This window comes from Mus musculus, chromosome 4 (assembly GCF_000001635.26).
Source record: "Mus musculus strain C57BL/6J chromosome 4, GRCm38.p6 C57BL/6J".
Classification (NCBI taxonomy): Eukaryota; Metazoa; Chordata; class Mammalia; order Rodentia; family Muridae; genus Mus; species Mus musculus.
The window spans coordinates 111,323,826-111,346,516 of record NC_000070.6 but is presented as its reverse complement, the minus strand read 5'-3'; the positions used below and the strand labels follow the sequence as shown (position 1 = coordinate 111,346,516).

Below are 22,691 nucleotides of genomic sequence, written 5' to 3'. Positions count from 1 at the left end.
AGACAGTGTCTTCTGGACATGGCAGAAAAGCTAAAACTCATGATATACTAATAATATAATATACTAATACTATAGTTCTTGCCTAATAAGAACTGCACAATGATAACATCAGTATGTGCCAATGTAATTAGGAGTAATTTTTCAAGTTTTACCAGTAGATGAAGAGCTATAGGCAATGGCTGCCAAGGGAGGATGAATCTATTTTTCTCTAGGAGCATGCACCCTATTCTACAGGTGATCCAATCCCAAGTGGTCAGTCCTAGACACATGTACATATGACCACTAGATGGATTCAATGTGTTGAATATTCAAATTTTGAGAAGTCGTGAATTTGAGGGGCAAGGCACAGGGGAATTTGGAGGAATGAGAGTGAGGGGTAGAAACAATATAAATTAAGCACTCATATCTGAAATTCTAAAAAAATTACTTTTAAAAACCACAAAAATAGTTCAGTCAAGCATGAGCCTATGAGTGAGTGAGCCAGATCATGAACCAGACTGAGGCTGTAAGCAGTATTCCTTCAAGACTCTTGTTTTTTTCCCCCTTCTAAGAAGGATCCAAGTAGCCACACTTTGGTCTTCCTTCTTCTTGAGTTTCATGTGTTTTGCAAATTGTATCTTGGGTATTCCACAGAAGGAGTTACAGAGACAACATTCAGAGCAGAGACTGAAGGAAGGAACATCCAGAGACTTCCCCTCATGGGGATCCATCCCATAAACAATCACCAAACCCAGACACTATTGCAGATTCCAAGATTTTGCTGACAAGACCCTGATATAGCTGTCTCCTGAGAGGCTCTGCCAGTTTCTGGCAAATACAAAAGTGGATGCTCACAGTCATCCATTGGATGGAGCATAGGGTCCCCACTGAAGGAGCTAGGATAAAGTACCCAAGGAGGTGAAGGGGTTTGCAGCCCTATACGAGGAACAACAATACGAACTAACCAGTACCCCCAGAGCTCCCTGGGACTAAACCATCAATCAAAGAAAACACATGGTGGGATTCTTGTCTTTAGTTGCCTATGTAGCAGAGTAATGCCTAGTCGGTCATCAATGGGAGGAGAGGCCCTTGGTCCTGTGAAGGTTCTATGCCCCAGTATAGGGGAATGCCAGGGCCAGGAAGCAGGTGTGGGTGGGTTGGAGAGCAGGGGGAAGTGGGAGGAGATAGGGGATTTTTGGAGAGGAAACTAGGAAACGGGATAACATTTGAAATGTAAATAAAGAAAATATCTAATAATAATAATAATCAAAAGACATATGTTTTGAGTTCCTGTCTTGACTTCCTTCATGATGGGTATAACAAAGAAGTATAAGCCAAATAAACCTTTTCCTCTCCAGTTGCTTTTGATTAGATTTTTTTTTTATCACAACAACAGAAAGTAACAGAGTTCAGTAGGACAAATCCACACATGCTCTGTTCTCAGACATTTTAATCTGATGAATTGGCTTAGCTAGGCCACAGAAATAGTCATTGTATGATGTCCTAAAATATTGGACCATTTCCAACCAATGTCAGGCCTCAACTTACCCCAATTTTCAGAAGTAGTGTTTATCATTCAGTTCTCAGCCAATTAGAAAAATAGATATAAATATTTTAAGATGACTTTATAGTGACCCAATTGCAAAATAAGAAGTCCTACAAAATCTTCTAGGACTTCTGAGAACAATTTTTTTGCTTTTCCCTATTGAATTAGAATTTGCGGTGATGTAGTTTTCACATGTGGCCTGGGAATGTATTCAACACTGAACATGTTGAGTTCGGAGAAGAAGAAAAACAGACCCTGTCCGTTAAGCCCTATATCAAGATGCATAAAATGTCAGCTTTATTTCTGGGTTATTCATTTACATGAACCAATGAATTGTCTATTTTTGCTAAAACTAATTTAGATTTGAATTGAAGAATTCTACTTACATAGTTTCTGTGACTTAATTTTAGTTTTTGTGCCTTGAATTTTAGTTTCTTTAGACCTAGGACCTGCATTCATTATAATGGCCAGTTTTCCAAGGCCCTTCACATCTCTCTTCCTAATTCTCATAGTAATTTTCATATTACATCTTTCCTATAGTTCAGCCTATCAATTGTGAATATTTGGAAATGTGACCCTTGAGCATTTATCTTCAACCCCTTCAGCTAAGTCCTGGGATCTGGCTTTCAATTGACTTCCTCAAATAAATATCTACATGTGTACCATTCAATATGTCCCGAGGGATTATAAAAACAAACATGACATGCTTTTCCCAGTCTTTTTGTATTTCTCAGATTCTGAAGTTCCTTATTACATTAAATTTTAAAGGTCTATGAGGTCTTATGTAACTCAGACTATTTCAAACTTACGTATTTGGGGTCTTTATAGCTTTGATAAACACCACGACCAAAAACAACTTGGGGAGGAAATTGTTTTGCTTCTACTTCCTCCGTGAAAGGAAGTCTAGGCAGGAATTCAAGTCAAAGAGGGAGGCAGGAGTTTATACAGAGGCAATGGAAGGCTTCTGCTTAATAGCTACCTCTCCATGGCTTACTTAGCCTGCTTTCTTATAGCACTCAGGACCACATCCCAGGGCTGGTAGAACCCACAGAGATATGAATGAGCCTTTCCACATTGATCAGCAATAGAGGAAATGACCTGAAAACTTGCTTACAGGCCAGTTTGATGGAGGCATCTTCTTGGTTAAGATAAGTATTTGAAATGTAAATGAAGAAAATATCTAATAAAAATGTTAAAAATAAAAAAAGATTCCTACTTCCCAGATCAGATATCCCTAACTTGTGTCAAGTTGGCATAAAACCTAGCCAGAACACTCACTCTATAACCAAGGATGGCCTTGAACTCCAGATTCTCCTGCTTCTACCCCCCCACCCCCAATACTGGGATTGCAGGCTTGCTATATCACAGCCAGTGGTTTCTGGAATTTAATAGTCTGAGTAATGCATAAAGCTGCTGTTTTCTCTTGTTGACATAAAAGATGGAGGTTGGTGGCTAGAGGTAGAAGTATAAATTGTTGCAACTTTTTTTTTTTAGAAAATGAGTAAGTAATAAATGTTTAAACATTAACATTTTAGACCCAATAATTCCATTTCTAAAGTTATTTGCATAAAAAGTTATGTAAAAGAAGTAAGATTTTACTTAACCTACTTTTATTAGAATATATGAATTATACATAATAATTGGTTTCGTTATATCTCCAGGCATGTATGCAATGTATTTTGATCACATTCACCCCCTATTGCCTTATCTTATTCCCTTCCAATCTCTCTGATCCCTTTTCTCTAAGCAACTAGTTTCTGTTCTACTTTCATGGCTTGTTTATTCATTTGTTTCGGTGACTCAGTTATTTTAGTTAGGGTTGCTTAGGTACACATGGGTGAGGGGCCTGGGCAACTTACCAGTGGCTATACCACTGAAGAAAATATTTTCCCATCTCCTAGCAATCATTAACTACCGATCAATGTTCATAGAGTAGGGGTTCATGAGTCCCTATTATGGTAGAATTATTTATAAGAATAAAATGTCAGCAATAACACAATGTGGGAAAACAGCACTTACTTGTTTGATAATCAGGATACAGACAAAGATGGACACAGTAGCCCCTTAAAATGTGTATTACTTTGAAATGCTCATTGAATGCTCACAGACCTAGTAATTCCATCCCTAGTAATCTATTAGGACCATATTCTCAATTCATACAGATATATACCTAGGTTGAGAAATTAGTCAGATGGAGGAACTAGAATAAAATTAAATATCCAACAACACTGACACGAGAAAGTACTACTGCTGTTACAATAAGTAAAAAGTCCAGATAAAATCATATATCCTATATAGTTTGAGCTATGTAAAATAATGTCATACATGCACAGAAAAAAGAAAAGAAGTAAATACATTCAAATACTTAACAGTTATTGCTCCAGGGATACAGCTGATATTTTCATTTTTGTTCTGTGTTTCTTTCTCAGATTTTGTTCCTGGGACGTGTATAATTTTTTTATAAAAAAAAAGGTTATAAAAAGATGGTAAGTATGTAAAATACATAGCAACATGAAGATTGTTTATGAAAAATAATGCTAAGTGAAAAAAGATGTATATGAAAACTTACTGTGATTGCAATTATGTAAATATGTTTCTGCACAGAGACAAGAACTGAAAAGGAAAATGTAGAAACAGAATTAGGCCTTGTATTGTGCTAGGGCTGTGGATTAGGAGTAATTTATTTTTCTTCTCTAAGGATGTTCTTGAAGCCACTTTTAATGACATGGATGCATTTTTTAAAATATCACTGCTGTGTTCCACTACGCTGTCTGCTCAGCTTCACTGGTCCATGGATCGGGAACTGGCTCTGTGGTGAGAACAGCTAGAAGTTTCACATTTCTTTGTTCTTCAAAGAGTCGAGTTTACACGTGAGGGACTTGAGTTGGAGACAACCTCAGACTTGTCGTGCAATGGCCAGCAGGTTTGGCTTATCAGTATTTTAACAAACTTGGGAGAAGAAAAAGAACCTTGTAGATATTTTTCTCCTGGATATTTCTATGGTACATGGAAAATCAAATGTTTCTCTAGGATGCAGCTCAACTAGTGAGGAATCACCTTTGACTATGATGTCCTTGACAGTATAGAGTTTCCTTGGCTCTAGCAACATAGGTGTGTTGGCCTTTTGTTTGAGAAAGAAGAATAAGGTCTAATTACATTCCCAAATTACAATGGTATCTAACAGTAGGAAAGGATTTAGCATCACAGAACTCTGAAGAAAATATGAGTATATCCCCACGCAGTTGTGTTCCTGGGTGTTCTCTGAGATATGGCACAAAAAATATAAGCAATGAAAGAAAGACAAGTGCCAGGGAGATGGTTCAGTGGGTTAGTGCCTACCATGTAAGCATGGGGACCTGAGTTTGGACCCCAGCACCCAACCAAAGCCAGCATGGTGGCTTGCCTCTGAAATCCAGTGCTCTAAGCAGATTTTTTTTTCTGGTGCACTGAAATCAATGAGCTGCAAGCTCAGCAAAGAGGATCTGTCTCAGAAACTAGGGTATAGAGGACACAGGGTATAGAGAACACAGAGAGAGAGGGGGTGGGGGAGAGGGAAAGAGAGGGAGAGACAGAGAGGTGAGTTGGACTTCATCAAAACAAACAGAAATATTTCAAAGAACAGTATTGAGAAAGCAAAACAAACAAGCAGACAAACAAAAAATAAACACACAGATTATAAACAAAAATTACCTGCAAATTCTTAATCTGATAAAGTTACCCATAATCTATACATGTAGAAATACACTAAAATCCAACCACTAAGTAATAAAGTGGAAAATATAACCTGATTAAAATGGGAAGAGCAAACAGCACAGCTATTTCTCCAAGGAAACTAGACACATGTTTTATAAACTCATAAAATTATAGCCAACATTATTAGACACTAAGGAAAACACATACTTAAATCACAATGAGATATTACTTTATACTCAACAGTATGACTACAATAAAAAGACATGACAAGTGTTGGAAATGGTGTGAAAAAATGGGATTGTCCTATGCTATAGCTGGGAATGTAAAATGACAGAGTCATATAACTGTTTTGTCAGTTTTTCAATATGTTTATTCTAAAGTTTAATATATTAGCAGCGATTCTATTCATAGGTACATGCTTGAAAAACTGAAAATCTAAGTCTACCTAAAACCTTGATACAAATGTCTATAGAAGTATATTTAAAAAAACTTCAAATGGAACCAATTCAACATTCCCATGGACAGATGAATGGATAAACTGTGGATAAACTTACAAGGAAGCATTGTGCACCAATAAAAAGCAATAAAGTTCTGATACTCATTACATCGTGAGTGAAACCTGAAGAGGTTACAGTAAGTAACAAAATAAAAAGTCAACCACAAAGACCATACATGGTATGAGGCAGCTGGTTTGAAATCTGTAGAATGGGCAAGTAATAGAGACAGGAAGTACATTACTGTTTGCTAACGGATGCCGTAAAAAAGAAACAGGAAGTGACCATGAGTTTGATATGTAGTTTGTGATGATAATGTGGAAGCAGATGGTGATGATTGTGAACATACAGACCACCACCAAAAGGATGAAATTCACAAAACTGGACTTATATTCCAATAAAGTTTCCCTTTACAAAGATTGGCCAGCACTTTTAATGTGATTGTGAGAATATTAAAATCTTTGGAGAAGTATAACAAAGTGTATTAGTCAAGTTCAAATATTTCAGTTTAGTTGTCTTCATGCATATGCCTTGCCCCTTGAGAAGAATATATATCTGCATCCATTGAATTTAGAAACTACGTGGTGACTTTCTTTGATTAGGGGCATTTGGGCAGAAGTGGCTACTTCTAAGAGTTAATAAGGGTTGATACACATCTCTACCTTCCCCTCTGCCTGATGGCCAGTGAGGCAAGTACTTGTGGAGTCACCTTGCAGTTCCACAAATACTTTTAGCACCTAATATTTCTGCATGAATTGAAGAACTTCCAATTGCCAATAGCTGAAAATCTACCCCAAGGGCTTCCTCTGAACACTGAGAAATGCCATGTCTATATACTGTTGACTGGAGATGTCAAAGGCATAACACATCCACCTACTGTTTGCCTTTCAAAAGGGGCTTTCTGAGGCTGTTTTCCACATTGACCTCTGTGTTCACCACCAGGCTAAGAGCTATTCCCTCCATGATAGCCTACTTGGTGCTGAAGTTTTTCTCAATAACTCTCATTCTAGAAATTTCCCTAAAGAAATAACCAGAGAGGCACATGACAATCTTTATATATGAATGCTCAGGCAGAGTCTGTCTGACTAGTTGCTCTGGAAAGCTGAGGCAGGAGGATTGCAAATTCAAAGGCTTGCGTGTCACTGAGTGAGTTTAGGATAAGTCTTTGTCACTTAGCAATATACTGTTTCAAAATACAAAATAAAACATGAAAAAGAGCTTAGGCTTCAGGTCAGTGATAGAGAATACACATAACATGCTTGAGGGTCCAGGTTCAAGTTCTAGTATTCAATCAATCAACCAATCAATCAATTCCACTGAAGTGCTATATATAACTAAATAATTGAATAATCAATAGGCAATAGAGTATTAAAATTCTATGGCATGACATTCAGCTCTGTGACATTCTCAGAAAACATTTGATAACATTGAAAGATTTTCATGCCACTCAAATCAAGAGGGTTTATGTAGTGTATTCTAATTTTATTTTAAAATTACCTTTGTATTTGCATTCTCACTACGAAATTAATGTTTTTAAAGTCTGTTAAAGATTTTACTTAGCAAAACAATATTTCCTTATCTTTTCACAGAGGGGGCTGTGAAGACTGAGCTTTCTAAGACGTGCAAAAGGAATTACAGCTGGGCTCCTGAGTCCAGAGACAAAATGAATTCATGCTTTAATAAATTCTTTATTTTTTTTTATCATATTGAATGTTGGATAAATTTGATAACATCTGAAGAAGTAGTAGATATACCATTCCACTCCATTGTGACAGATGTATCCCCACAATGCTGAGAATACCAGAACTGCAGCAAGGTGAGAGTGTTCCTGGTCTAGATGTAGAAGCAGGGGCAGCAGGTGGGGCTGCCTCCTGTGAGATTTGGGAGACAAGGTGACCTGCAGCAGATGGAGATCAGAGAAGATTCTGCTAAGAGTAGGGATCCTGGCTGGGGCTTTCCTGTGATGGGAAGAGGCAAATAAGGAAGACTGCTGTGGAACTCTCCAGAGAGAGCACCTGTGCATCTCAGGCCTAGAAAGCTCAGGGTTATCCATTGTGGAACTAGACACACACCAACTTTTTTCCTTTGGATCTGCTGTATTCCCCAGGAACTACTCTGAAAATGTGGGGGAGAAAACTGCAGAAAACACCAGAGGGGGAGACATAGGGACATTTGGTGGGGGTGGGGAGAGAAAACTAGAAAACGCACTTTCCCTAGTGATCCTCCAAATTAGAATGTCAAAAGGCATGAAATATAAAACAAATAATAAAAAAGATGCTAAACAAAATCAACAATTGGAATTTGAATTCCCTGCAGATGAGTCTGATTCTACAGAGCAGAGATTTTAAAGTAAGCATGTTGAAGATGTTCTGAGACATTAAAACGGCATAGAAATAAATCATGGAGCAGAATAGGCAGGAATAAAACAAGAACAGGTGGACATGAACAAAGTTAGAAACTTCGAAAATGGAAAACGGGCAGTTATTAAAATATTTCAAGATAGAAAAAAAAAAAAACCCTAAGCTAGACATGGCCAAAAAGTGAATTTATATATTAAAACTGTTTGCAAGGCACTCAATGAAGTTGGAGTCGAATGAAGAAAGTAATGAAAACTGTATTAATGTCTTTCTTACTTTTGTGTTGCTGTGATAAAGCACCATGACCAAAAACAACGAATGGGAGGAGGAGTTTATTTGAATTACTGGTTCCGGTGGGAGAAATAGGAATTAAATGGCCGGAGACATAACTGCAAGAGGCTTAGATTCTCAGCCACAGGCTTGAAGCAGAGAGAACAAACTGGAAAAGGAGGGGTTGAGTCCCCAAAGTCCTCCCCAAAGCCCTCCTCCAGGGAGGTTCCAGCTCAGGGGACTCCTGAAACAGTGACACAAATTGCAGACCAAGTATTCAAATCCCAAAGCCTAGGGGGACATTTCACATTCAAATGAGCACAGTTAAGAACAATGAATGGTGCTCAATAGTATCCAACATTTGTTTAGTAGGGATTCTTTAAAAAAAAAATAGGATATTTTATTTATTTACATTTCAAATGTTATCCTCTTTGTGGGGGGGATTCCCCTCTGCAACGTCCCCTATCCCATTCCCCCTTGTCCTGCTTCTATGAGGGTGCTCCCCCCACATCCCCCACTTCCTCACCTACCCACTCCTGCCTCATCACCCTAGCATTCCTCTACACTGGGGCATCAAGCCTTCACAGGACCAAGGGCCTCCCCTTCTTAAAGTGCAAATGTTTTAAAGTGCAATGGTGGAGTAGGCCAATATTAAAAGGTACAATTTGCTAATAATTTTTCAAAGCTGAAGAAAGATGGATTTTTTTAATGTGGCAACTACAGGATAAATAAAAATAAATTCAATCCCAGACACATGAATAAAAAAAGTCAGACCATTAAGATTAAAAATGAGTCTTGAAACTGACCCAAGAAAAATAGGTTCCTTAAATTATATAACAGCAGACATCTCATCAGCAACTTTAACATGAAGAGACAGTGAATAAAATCTTCAAAGTGCTGGGGAAATTCCTCAAATTAGAACTCGTATCTAGACAAATTATCACTCTAGGGAGAAGCCAAAATAAGGATAGTACTGATCAATAGGATTATCCAGGGACTCTCATTAGAACAACCATTACAGCCCTGTTTCGTGCAGTCACACAGGGAAGGATTGCAGCCCACTATAAAAGGAATTCATAAACCATGTGGGGAAAGCCAGTGGCTAACACTAACTGCAAATCTTCTCTCCTTTTATAAAAGGTTAAAAGTTAAAAGTCTAAACAAAAATGACGAGGCGGTGACAGCTCAGTGTGTAAGAGATGTCAGGGACCTACCAAGGCACTTGTCTGGCTGAGGATGAAAGAAATTCTGAAGGAGTGAAGTTTGTAAGAAAAGGTACAGTATATAACCACAGGGTAATCAGCTAAGGCCAGAGAAAAAAATCTATAGCAGCCAGCTCTGTAGAGGGGATGGAAAAGGCAGGTTGACATCAGCCATTAACAGCAGACAAAATAAAAGCAAAAGGCAGGGAAGCTCCTCAGGAGGCCAAGGCATAAGGGTAGAAATTCAAGGGCCACAGAATGAGTTCAAGGTCAACCTGGACAAGTTCATAAGACCCTGAGCCTCAAAATAAAAAGCCAAACAAGAAAAAGAGGGTAGGGGCTATAACTTAATGGCAGCTGTATGCTTAGCAATGGCATTACCTCTAGGTCTAATTCCTAGTAATGTTTTTAAAAAAATTAAATAGGGCAGGTTAAAAAAAAAACACATGAAGAGAGGAAGCTCAAGTATGGAAGAAGAAATACATTCAAATGTATTATTATAGGTGGATTATTATAGGTGGATTTTATGTTGAATTATTAATGTGTATGTGAGCATATGTGTTACAGTGCACATGTGGAGGTCAGAGATCGACTTCATTGTGTGGGTTCTTTCCTTCTGTCTTTACAAAGTATACTAGTCAGGGTTATTGTTGCTGTGATGAAATGCCATGACCAAAAGCAACTTAGTGAAAAGACATTTTATTTGGCTTACATATCAATGAATCAGAATCCACCAAGAGAAGCCAAGGCAGGAACCCACTCAAACCAGGCAGGGATCTGGGAGGCACGAGCTGCTGCAGAGGTCATGGAGGGATGCTGCCTAGCTTATGACTTGCTCAGCCTGCTGTCTTACAGCACACAAGGACAACTGTACAGTGGACCCTCCCACTAGGATCACTAATTAAGAAAATGCTCTACAGGCTTGCCTATAGCCCAGTCTTCTGGAGGTGTTACCTCAAGGGAGGTTCCCTACTCTCAGAGGAGGATTCTAACTTCTATCAAGTCAAAATAAAGACCAGGCGGAACTCATGGATTTCAGGGGCCAAACTCAGATTGTCAGACTTAAGTGGCAAGTGCCTTTACCAGATGAAATGTCTCATTGGTTCACCAATAGATTAAATTGCCACAACACAGATTATTAGATTTTGCTTAATAAGTATGGTTTAGAATCTATAATTACAGCTTTCAAAAGGTAAGGATAAAAGGGAAAAGGGGAAAGACGTCTTCCATTTAATTACAAAAACAATATTAAAGTTATCATTTATTTAAATCAAACATTGGAGAGTTGGTGAAAAGTAAGGCGCACACACAGGTTCTGCACATTGAACTGAAAGGAAATAAACCTTGAGACCTGTGATTCATGTAATTTATGTCAAATAGCCCAAAGAGTTGTTTGTGAGCTTTAAAACCTGGGGCTGAGAAAATAGCAGAACAGGCCGGGACATGCCCGGGCAGGCCCATCGTCACATGTCCTGACTGGCCTAGTGCCTCCCTATCTCCTGCCCTTCTGACAGTTTGTTGATGTTTAAATGGACCAATCATGTAAAACCGCACCAATTCCTCCCCCCAGCCCCACCCCTTTTCTATAAAAGTCCCTAGCTCCCAAGCCTCGGGGTCGAAACCACTGTCTCCTGTGTGAGATACGTTTCGAACCGGAGCTCCGCCATTATGACTCCACCATGTGGTCGACACCTCTGTCTCCTGCGGGAGATATGTGTTGGCCCAGAGCTCCGTCATTAAACTACCTCATGCTTTTACATCAAGATGGTCTTCTGTTCGTGATTCTTGGGTGCGCGCCGAATCAAAAATTGAGTGGGGGTTTCCCCACTAGGTTCTTTCATTACTAATGGAATGGAAATATAAGTGTCACAAAATAGGTTTAGGAAGGGCTGGTTGTCATATGGCTCTGAAACAATGAATTATTCATATGCAAATTTAAAACTAATTAAATTCCTAGCTGATATTGCATACAAAAATTAGTCATTGATGAGACAAAGGCTCATATAGAACACAAGAAATTATGCAACATTAAATGTACATAATAATATCTCTCTCTCTCTCTCTCTCTCTCTCTCTCTCTCATTTGTTTGAGACTGAGTATCACTGTGTAGCCCTGATTGGCCTGAAACTGCCCTCAAACTCACAGTGATTCAACTATCTCTGCCTTGTAAGTACTGTGATCAAAGGCTATGCATATGTAGATGTCGTTGTTACAAGTTTGTTTGGAGACAGTCTTATTCTGTATCTTAGACTGGCTTTGAATCTCAGGTAATCCTCCCACCCCAACCTCCTACCCCAGCCTCAAAATGATAGGGTTACAGACACACACCATTACACCTGGTTTAGGAAAAGGTATAGTCATGCTGAAAAGGATTGAAGTTACAAAATAGCTCTTAAAGCAAGAGATTGATAAACTCAACATTAAATTTACAAAGTCCCTCCACATATGAAAACATATCACATACAAAAGCAGCCATAAAAAAGTACAAGTCACCTTCTGGGACATTTGCAGAAAATATAAGGGATATATTCAGAGTAATGAATTGTGAATCAGTAAGACAGAGCTAACCCAATAGTCTGTACTCAAAGGATGTGATAAGTTATAAAGAATTCAAAGTAGCAATGGGAGAACAAAATGATAATCTACTCGACCAGCACCCAGGGATTTATAGGATAGCCTTACTGGGACACAATTTTCTGTTCATCATTGCGGACTGGCAAAATTGTGTCCTACAGATCTGAGTGTTGAAGAGTTGGATAAAGGGAAACTCATACATTCTGTTGTTAGAAGAGATTTCCTGGACTAGAGAACAGTGCTCATTATACAGCAAATTTGATTCATATAATTGGGAATTCCTCTTCTAGGTAATATACCTAAGAGAAATTCTCATATTTATGTACAAGGAGACATGCACAATTATCTGTGGTTGGAAAAAGCTATAAATGATATAAATTCTTGTCAATGAAATGGAAAAGTTACAATCCCATCATATGTGGACTACTGTACAGCAACTAAAATGAGTGTAACAGAACCTTGTGTACCAACATGAATGAATCCGTACAATATAATGTATGGAAATGATAATGGAATATGGCTTTTTTTTCCAATATGAGATTTAGAGGGGATTTAGAGGATTGGTAACATGGCAACATATTGTTCAATGCACAGATATTGAAAAATATTGAATATATAACAGTGGTTAATTATACAGTGAAGGAGAGAAAATCAAGGAAAAATACTAAAAAGTTTCAATTACATCTCCTTTTAAAAATAGGAACTCTGGCATAAACGGCATAATGCTGATATGATTAGATCTCTATTTGTTTCTGTATATTGGGAATTATTCACAGCACAGAAATACAAGTTTGAAAAAAAATAGTGTAGATTGTTAAATTCCAAATCTATATTTCAGAGGGCTTCTGATGGAGTTGCAGCACACCAGACTGTTGATCTGTTCTTTGGATGGTTTGATGCCGACAAGTGCGAGCCGACTGGCAGCTTCAGGGAGGCAGCAAGCCCAGTGCTATGGTTGAGGCTTCTGGTAATGTGGAGAGTTGGAGTGAATTTGATAGGCAGAGACAGAGAATGTGTTTTTGACATGGAATAGAGTCTTTATAAGCCACGAAGCTTATAGAAAGGTGCTTACTAACATTTCCAAGAAAAGCCCACATGGGTAATACCTGCTTGGCCCATTGGAGTCCAGGCTGCACCCTGGGGATCTGCGGCTGCTGCAGCTCTCCCCATGCCTGTGAGGGGTCCATAGATCCGTGTTTCACAACAGAAGCAGAGCCAACTTTAGTGTAACAGTGTGCCACATATATCTTTTGGGAAGTGCTGACCTAGAAGATATTCTGTTTTCATCTAGGAGGAGGGATAATTATAAACCACTCAAACTCTGGCAGTACGGAGACACTTGCAATCCCACAGCTGTCTAAAAGGAGCATACTGGAATGCACAAGTGCTCTGTTTAAATCTGTGTAGTAGCGATTAGGAGCAGTCAAAGCTAGCACAAAAGAAATGCAGTTTACTAGTCTAAAAGTGTCATTCTAAAACAGCCAAAGACATATCTAGAACCCTCTCCAGTGTATATGTAGGCATCACACCAAGAAGAGACCAGATGTGACGGGATGTGGACAGTTGATCCGGGTAATGCACTCATACTTGAGAAAAACTCTTGACAACAGGAGTGTCACTACATAGGATGGGACAGAGACAATCCCTGAGCCCTAACTTGAAGAAGAAATAGCAGGTCACTCAAGGATGCTCTATTGGCCCAGTTATGGAATTGTTAAACATATAGAAGTGTTACTCATACAAGTCTAGATGTAGCTTATTCTATACGATATATTAAACAGTTTCCAATCACTCCTACCCAGGCATGGTGGCATACTCTAATACGTATTACCAGCATTTGGGAAGTGGAATCATAAGGATCAACAGTTCAAAGTCCTCCCCAGCAACATAGAAAGTTGAACGTCAGTCTGGGCTACAGGAGATGCAGTCACAGGAATAACAACAATGGTCTCTACATTCATTCTTCTGTCGCCCCAAGTCAAAGAGCTGTGTCACATGGAAATCTGTCACCCGAAATGGGTAAAGGCACCTTATTACATTTGGGCTCAGTGTCCTATGTACATACCAGGTTCCTAGCCTGTGTGCTAGGGTTCTGCCTGCGGAGTGCAAGCCCTCAGGCTTTTTGCTAACTGGTTACAAGCATAGCAGGCCTGATGGAAGGCAAGGCCAACATAGTTTGTCCATATTGGCTACCAAGATATTGAATGTCTTCACATTTATTGAGAGTGATTTCCTGAGCCACCATCTTGCATATGAGCACTCTGTCACACTAGCTCCTCTTCCCTGGAACCTAGTTCTTTCACAGCCCAGTGACCAAAGTGTTAATGTTTGGCACAGGAGCTGGTCACTGGGGCTCTTAAATATTTTGAATATCACCCACCGGTGAAGATGAACCGTCATACACACTCACAAACACCAATGAAATCTCTTGGCATCAATAAAAGAAAATTGTTTCTGTAGTTCAATTTACCCTTGACTTTTCAAACCAGAGTAAAATACTTCTCTGACATCACTAAACTTCTCAACTTCTCACTGTGCTAGAGGTCAAACCTCAGGGAATGAAAAGACCTTCTGGGTTTTTGTTTGTTTTGTTTGTTTGTTTGTTTGTTTGTTTGTTTGTTTGTTTTTGAGACTTGAGTCCATGTTAATGGAGAAAACCAAAAGCCACCTTGATTCTCAGACCAGCCAGTGAGCAAACCCCATCACCTAACAGATTGGCCCCTGCTCATGAGCCATCCTCCCTTCATTCTACAGCACCATATAGGCTGTTTCTCCATTCCCTGTAATTTTAAAACTTATTTCCCAGGAGACAAGAACAGTTTCTTAATATGTGAGTCCAGTGAGTGATTTGGGGGGAGAACTTCACCACTCAGGGAATCCAGTTGTCACCCAGAGCAGCATCAATGTCACCCTTCAGGAGGCAACACAGAGCCGGGTGGGGGTTGGGGGTGGGAGACAGGAAAGTGCCTCAGGCACAGAGAGGAGGAAGAAGGTCATTAACCTTGCAAGAATCAACTGACTTCATTCTGAGAGTCAGAGGAGGGCAGGGCTTGTGTCTGGAGAGGCTGCAAGGCATGACTCTGAGAAACTCCAAGCAAAATGGTGCTCAGCACCTACTCACCCGGGCTGGTTATCGTCAGGAGGTCAAGCTGCCGCTGTTGCTGCAATAGAAAACATAACAGTGAGGGCCATGATTTGCACAGCCAAACATATGCCTAGCAGGGCAGTGGAGAATAGCAGGGCAGGGGAGAAATGCAAGATGATGTCCGTGTACATGGTTGTTCTGAGGGTTCTTCCACCATACAGACTAGGTAAAATTGATAGCCTCTTTTAAAAAATATTTATTTATTTTGGTTTTTCGAGACAGAGTTTCTCTGTGTAGCCCTGGTTGTCCTGGAACTCATTCTATAGACCAGGCTGGCCTTGAACTCAGAAATCCGCCTGCCTCTGCTTCTCAAGTGCTCCGATTAAAGGCGCATGCCACCACTGCCTGGCTTTGATAGCCTTTCTGAGAGGGCAATGGAGCACATCTAAATAGGCCTATACTGTAATCATGAACAGAAAGGCCTGGGAAGAATGTGGCTTACCTATGGACACAGAAAAAATGCCCCATTCTAGTCTCCCAGAGAGGCCCCTGTCTTCCTGTTGCCCTCTTTCTCTTTTCTAAGAGAAATGCTGAAGACAGAGTGTGTCATCTTCTGTAAATGGTCACACAAACTCTGTTCCGAGAGCTGAGAGCTGTGGATTTAGGCTTCATGTTTCAGGGGCTTCTCTTCCCTGGTGTTTCCCCCAGTGACAGCTTGTCAGATTGCACTCCACCCTCTTTTTATCTCGACACTTTCCAAGAATGGCTTCCTGAAGTTCGCTTAAGCAGAAGGGAAGTCAACAATGGCCTTTTGACTAGTGTAGACTAAAGTCCAGGCACAGCCAGCACTAGGAGCTCTCATGTAACATTTCGGCCTGATGGCGATCCTACTGGGTGCTCTCATGTAACATTTCGGCCTGATGGCGATCCTACTGGGTGCTCTCATGTAACATTTCGGACCGACGGCGATCCTACTGGGTGAGTATTGCCCAGAGGAAGATTGATTACATTCAAAGACGGGAAAGTAGTTCTCAAAACTACAACTCCACTGACTGGCAGGAATATGCCAGTCCCAATCCTGCCTTTAGAGTCTAAATTATGGCACTCATAGCTCATGGTATGTTATCAGTAAGATACTCTATTTAGTATTGGTGGGGGAACTTTTATTACAGGACATCTGACCCTTAGTCACACAGGCTGCCACTCTCATTTGCATAGGATCACTAATACTTAGAGCTCAGGAGTCATTGTGTTTGGCCTATCCTTCATATAATCCCCCTTCAATGTCCTCTTCCCATCTCCAGCTGTGTGAACTATCTCTGTTCCACCTTTTTCCTTGATAGGATCTCCCTACTTATTGTTAATTCAGCTCTCCTTTGAACAAAGTAAAGCCCTGTAATGGCAGCATAACTTCTTGTTGCCTCAGCCCGTCGTAACAGCTGTGTCTGTTTCTCCAGGCTAAATGTTCTCAATTCCTGTCTTTTTTTTTTTTCCCCATGAGCATCTCTTCTCAAACTTCCTTGTCCCCAGGGTGCTCTCTTTAGCCATTCAACTTTGATATGCTATAACAAAAACCGCTTGAAGCATTCTCTACTGGTTGATTCTGACTTCTCAGGGGTCTACAAGCAAGTTTGTGTCTCTTTGAGGCTTTCTCAGTAACACATCCCTGCTTTCCTGCCAGCTCATAACTCATTCCAGTTGACTTCAAGCAAACAACGCAACTCCAAGATGTCACTGATCTATGTAGCAAGCATGAGTTCTCACACTGAAATAAAATACAGACTCACACATGCCAGGAAGGGGGAGTGCTGGAGCCAGATGGCCTCTTTCCCTGAATGTGGAATCTAGAAGAGGGAAAGTTGGCTCAAACTGCCCTTGCCCAAGTCAACCTGCATGGCCTGGAACTCTGCTCATGCAGGAGAGAAGGATATAGTAGTCCTTTTTCTTCTGTAAGTTTCATGATAGACACAAGTAGTGAAGAAAAAAAGAAGCCTATTTATCCAAAAAGTTTTAATTCCTTTGTAAGCTCTATTACTAAATGGTATCTCTGTGCTTGGGATTAACTGGAGAAGAATGAGAAGGAAAACCTGGCAAGAGGCAGACACACCTGGGTATGTGTCCTGGCTCTTGTGTCTAGTTTTGTATAACTGACTGTTTCTGGTTACAAACTTCAGAATCCTAAAAAAGATCAAGAGAGGCTTCAAGTAGAATGCAACCAGGTGCTGTACTTGTGGGTTCCCTTTTCTGGTGTCGAATACTCTCAGAATCCCTGGGCTCCAGAACCTGGGCTCAAGGACAGAGTCAGAATTCAAAGGAACCACGTTTTAAACTGCACTGTCACATTGCAACTTCCCCCTGCCCGTGTGAATCTTCCTCGATAGATGGGAAACATTTTATAGGCTCAGAACTACTATTCATCTTTAGGTCTCTCTCTCCACACTGCAGAGGCACTCTCAGTGAGCACTTGCTGAGCTCAGTGAACTAATCGCCAAATCCACAGCATCCTTGCAACCCCTACATCCCCTACGCCTGTGTTTATGCTGTTCTCTCTGCCAGTGCGGTTAGAACTTCTCATGTTCTCCATGGAGCTCCTGTACACTAATCCCCAAACCTAACGCACTCCTCTCCTTTCTTTGGCAGAATAAATATTTTCTGCTTTGTTCTTCCATTGCACCTTGCAAAACTGATCTCTCGTATCATTCTGTTTTGTCTTTTTCTGTGTCTATATATCACGTCACTGATGACAGGGCTCTGCCATTTCATCTCTATGCCTCCAGCGCCCAGAACAAAACCTGGGAAGGACTGATGTCATTTAGTTTAACTGATTCAACTATTCTGTTATGCCCTCTGCAATGACCCTGTTAAGTAGGAACTCATCATTATGGAGAGTAAGCAGTTCCTTCTTCCCCATGGCTTTTCCTCTGCCATGCCTTTGAGGCTTCTCATTTTTATAGTTTTGCTCTGCCATTCTCCAGCTAGCAACAAAGTCTATCTTTTCTGATAGTGCTTCCCATCTCCACCTCTTTCCGACCCGACCCGACCCGTAGCTTCTATTGTCTGTATCGCCTCTGTGATGATGAAGTGTCATCTGCAGATAAACCCTATTATCCTACAATTGACTATGTGTGCACCACCTAGTGGCATAATCTGGTAAGTGTCATCTGTTTATGTTCTAAATAGCACTTCAGACAGGATTGCAAAATCCATGGTCTAAATGCAAATGAAAACAAAAGCATATGTTTCAGAATGACTGCCTAACAGCTTTCAGCAAAGAAATGGAATAGTCAAGTAATTAGGTTAGAATTTTTCAAAAGTAAAAAATAATAAACGAAAGTGAGAAACGTCATTACTAGAGTAACTAGAGTAATGATCACTGGAAACTGCCGATGGGAAACTATTGCATTTGTAAACGAGGGGCACCTGACTTCCTTTCTACTTGTTACTTGGCTTGCCTCTTGAATGCCTCTTCTTCTGTCAGGCCTTTCTTGACCTGACAAGTCTATGCTGGATTTTACCTGAGGCCCCACAGGAGCAACATTACAATACGTTCCCACGGCTTCTTGACTTCTCTCTCAAGGGGCTTGCCTAGCACCTGACTAATAGAAGAAACCCAACAGAGATCTTCTGGTCACTCATTACCCTCTTTGACAGAACCTCACTCAGTAGGTCACCAGATGAGCTCCTGAGGGTTGGATATCACTCTTCCAAAAGACATATTAGTTACAAACAATTTTGTTTTTGTTTTTGTTTTTGTCAACTGCCTTCATACTTCCCCTCAAATCCCTTTCTTTATAAGCCCCAGGAATGTTGGAACTGAGCCTCAGAGAATTTGGCCTTCTTCATCTGGATGGGGTGATTGTGAGGCTGTGGTTAAAAATGGACTTTTCTTTTTGGTCACGACTGCACTGCAATTATCTCTTAGAATGAAAAGGGACGTAGTGTTCTTGGAGCTCAGGGCTGGTTTTGTGTGGGGGTTCTGTGTGGCAGAGGAGAATAGTCACTGATTGTGTGTTCAGTGTTGCTTTCTGTTTTCACGCAGGATAGCTATTTGAGGAACAGCCAGTCTGTCACAGCAGAGACGGGAGACAATTTAGACAAGAGCACCAGCAAGTCCCGAGCGTTCTCCTGTCACTGCAGAAGCCAGCCATTCTGCGGAGGACCTCGGGATTTACATCTCCAGAAGGAGCGCAGGACCATAGGCGGGCAGGCACACATTCGGCTTCAAGCCTCAGGTTCCTCTCTTTCCAACAATCCGACTTCCCTTTTCTTTCCCAGCCCTAGGCTCCTACTAGGCATCTGGACTTTTAATATCCCCTTCATGGAGAACAGTTCACCTGGCACCGACCTTTCGAAACTCACAGTTTTTAATGTCTCTTAACCTAGTCTAGCCTCCTCACTGGGCAAACAACTGATCATTTTAAAGTTAAATCTGCTCTGCTCTTTGAATAATTTAATGAACCTAATTGCATTTTTCATAAAGACTACTTTATAAGCTTGGCTTTCAAGGAAGAATTTTCAAAAAAAAAAAAAAGCAGCTCAAATTAAGCCAATAGAAGAGAGACAAATATTGTATATTTTCCCTCACTTGTGCTTTCTGGGTTTTATATAGGTAAGTAAAATTATCTATCTATCTATCTATCTATCTATCTATCTATCTATCTATCTATCTATGTATTTATGTATCTATCACTTGAAAGTAGAAGTAAACCTAGGAGACAAAGCAGACAAATGGGTGGAGGATAGAGGTGGGGAGGGGAGGGATGGTATAAAAATATGTTTAACATACACTACATACAAGTGTGGATGCTAAAAGAAAAAGAAAAAAAAAGAATTTGAACAGAGGTACCTTGCATGGGTAGATAAGGTGACTCCCAGAAGCCACAGGCTATTAAATGACAATCCCAGAGCCAAAGCTAGTCTACTTCCTTATAAATTGTTGGCCAGAGAGGTCTGTGAAGATCTCCAAACAACACAGGGTATTTATTTCTACTGTTCTTGGTTACCTAACAGAACTAGATTGTAAGACCCTGCCTGAAGACACCATATATTTTGGTTGGTTATGGACAAAGAGAAATCAAGCCACCATTATGTTGGCTAGCTTTCATAGTACCAGAATGTGTTGTGCAGGGTGCTAGGAGGAGATTTTTACTAGCAGACTTACTCAGCCATGGACCCTGCATGCCACACCACTGACCTGACAGCAGCATGAGGCACCAATTGGCACAAATGGTGGAATGACTGTTATGGGATTGATAAACTGCTCTCTGATTAGATTTGAGGCCTGCTCTAAAGGAGAAAGTTCATGTCTATTACTATAAACCTAACAAAAGCCCATGTCTAGGCCCTGGTGGGAAGTCATTTCTATTGTTTTTGTAAATATACATAATATCTTGTCAAGCTACATTCTAAATGTTTACCTCTGTGGTCAGCAGAATTTCTTTTTTTTTTCTTTTTTTTTTTAATTAGGTATTTTCCTCGTTTACATTTTCAATGCTATCCCAAAGGTCCCCCATACCCACCCCCCCCCCAATCCCCTACCCACCCACTGCCCCTTTTTGGCCCTGGCGTTCCCCTGTACTGGGGCATATAAAGTTTGCAAGTCCAATGGGCCTCTCTTTGCAGTGATGACCGACTAGGCCATCTTTTGATACATATGCAGCTAAAGACAAGAGCTCCCGGGTACTGGTTAGTTCATATTGTTGTTCCACCTATAGGGTTGCAGTTCCCTTTAGCTCCTTGGGTAATTTCTCTAGCTCCTCCATTAGGGGCCGTGTGACCCATCCAATAGCTGACTGTGAGCATCCACTTCTGTGTTTGCTAGGCCCCGGCATAGTCTCACAAGAGAGAGCTATATCTGGGTCCTTTCAGCAAAATCTTGCTAGTGTATGCAATGGTGTCAGCATTTGGAAGCTGATTATGGGATGGATCTCTGCATATGGCAATCACTAGATGGTCCATCCTTTCGTCACAGCTCCAAGTTTTGTCTCTGTAACTCCTTCTATGGGTGTTTTGTTCCCATTTCTAAGAAAGGGTAAAGTGTCCACACTTTGGTCTTCATTCTTCTTGAATTTCATGCGTTTGGCAAGTTGTATCTTATATCTTGGATATCCTAAGTTTCTGGGCTAATATCCACTTATCAGTGAGTACATATTGTGTGAGTTCCTTTGTGATTGGGTTACTTCACTCAGGATGATACCCTCCAGGTCCATCCATTTGCCTAGGAATTTCATAAATTCATTTTTTTAATAGCTGAGTAGTATTCCATTGTGTAGATGTACCACATTTTCTGTATCCATTCCTCTGTTGAGGGGCATCTGGGTTCTTTCCAGCTTCTGGCTATTATAAATAAGGCTGCTATGAACATAGTGGAGCATGTGTTCTTCTTACCAGTTGGGACATCCTCTGGATATATGCCCAGGAGAGGTATTGCGGGATCCTCCTGTAGTACTATGTCCAATTTTCTGAGGAACCGCCAGACTGATTTCCAGAGTGGTTGTACAAGCTTGCAATCCCACCAACAATGGAGGAGTGTTCCCCTTTCTCCACATCCTCGCCAGCATCTGCTGTCACCTGAGTTTTTGATCTTAGCCATAGCAGAATTTCTTTATGAAGTAGGCTATAGTTATTACAGAGAATCGCAACTTATCAAATAACTGATAAGAATTGACTGTTCAACATTAAGTGTAACATTTATATCATTCCATCCAGGGCTCTGGGAGCACTCTAGAAAAGGGAATGGAAAAACGTAAGTGCTGGAAGAAGAGTAGAGAGTTGTGGCCCACAATTCCCTAAGTATCTCTAGGTAGTTAATGGCAGTTAGGTGGCAGTCCCTAGGACCCCTTTCTAAGGTTCTTTAGATAGGTAATGATTACAGGGATGTGTGAGGTATAGTCACTAGTAAGTCACTGACACTCCTATAAATAACCCCCCCCACCCACACATAGTCCTATAAGTAACCTTAATTAAACTAATTGGTTCACCATAAATAAGCAAATAAATAAATGAAATAAATGAAAGACATGGAAGTATGTAGGGGACTAGTTGAGAAGAGGAACGGTAAGAATGGGAAGGGATAAGAGAGAATAATGGGGGTAAATATGATCAAAGTGCATCATTTGTGTATGTGAACTGTCATAATCTTATTAATATATAATGAAGTGTATTATTATATAAAATTAATATGTGCTGATAGAGGTCAAGTGGGGTGGGGATGGGGGCATCCACATGGAGACAGGAGAGATAGGGAGGAGGTGTGGGATGTGGAGAAGTCAGAGGGTGGATGGGGAGAGTGGGGAATGGAATATGGAGTATAAAACATAAATTAATTAAAAAAAAGAAAACTATCAACCTGTACCTGAAATCTTGGATCTGCACTTTACCTTATGAGCAACACAGCTCAGCCTACCTCCCCAGAGATCTGCTACCATCTGAGACAACCAAGTGAGATACCCATGGCCCAATCCCTGGCACCCTGGCAAAGCCAGCAGCCA

The 22,691-nt window shown here is 40.5% G+C and overlaps 1 protein-coding gene across 9 annotated transcripts in view; it reads right to left on the bottom strand.

The window, feature by feature from the left end:
* Agbl4 (ATP/GTP binding protein-like 4) overlaps positions 1-22,691 on the bottom strand; it is a 1,266,676-nt gene that overhangs the window by 317,808 nt on the left and 926,177 nt on the right. For 8 of the 9 annotated variants that reach the window (XM_011240658.3, XM_011240653.3, XM_011240654.3 and 5 more), the window contains one exon: positions 15,238-15,277. In XM_011240658.3, the coding sequence (XP_011238960.1) occupies positions 15,238-15,277 (40 nt within the window). Of the gene's footprint in view, positions 1-7,372; positions 7,671-15,237; positions 15,278-22,691 lie in introns of those variants that run through there. The other variant, XM_011240657.3, reaches the window with a different exon arrangement.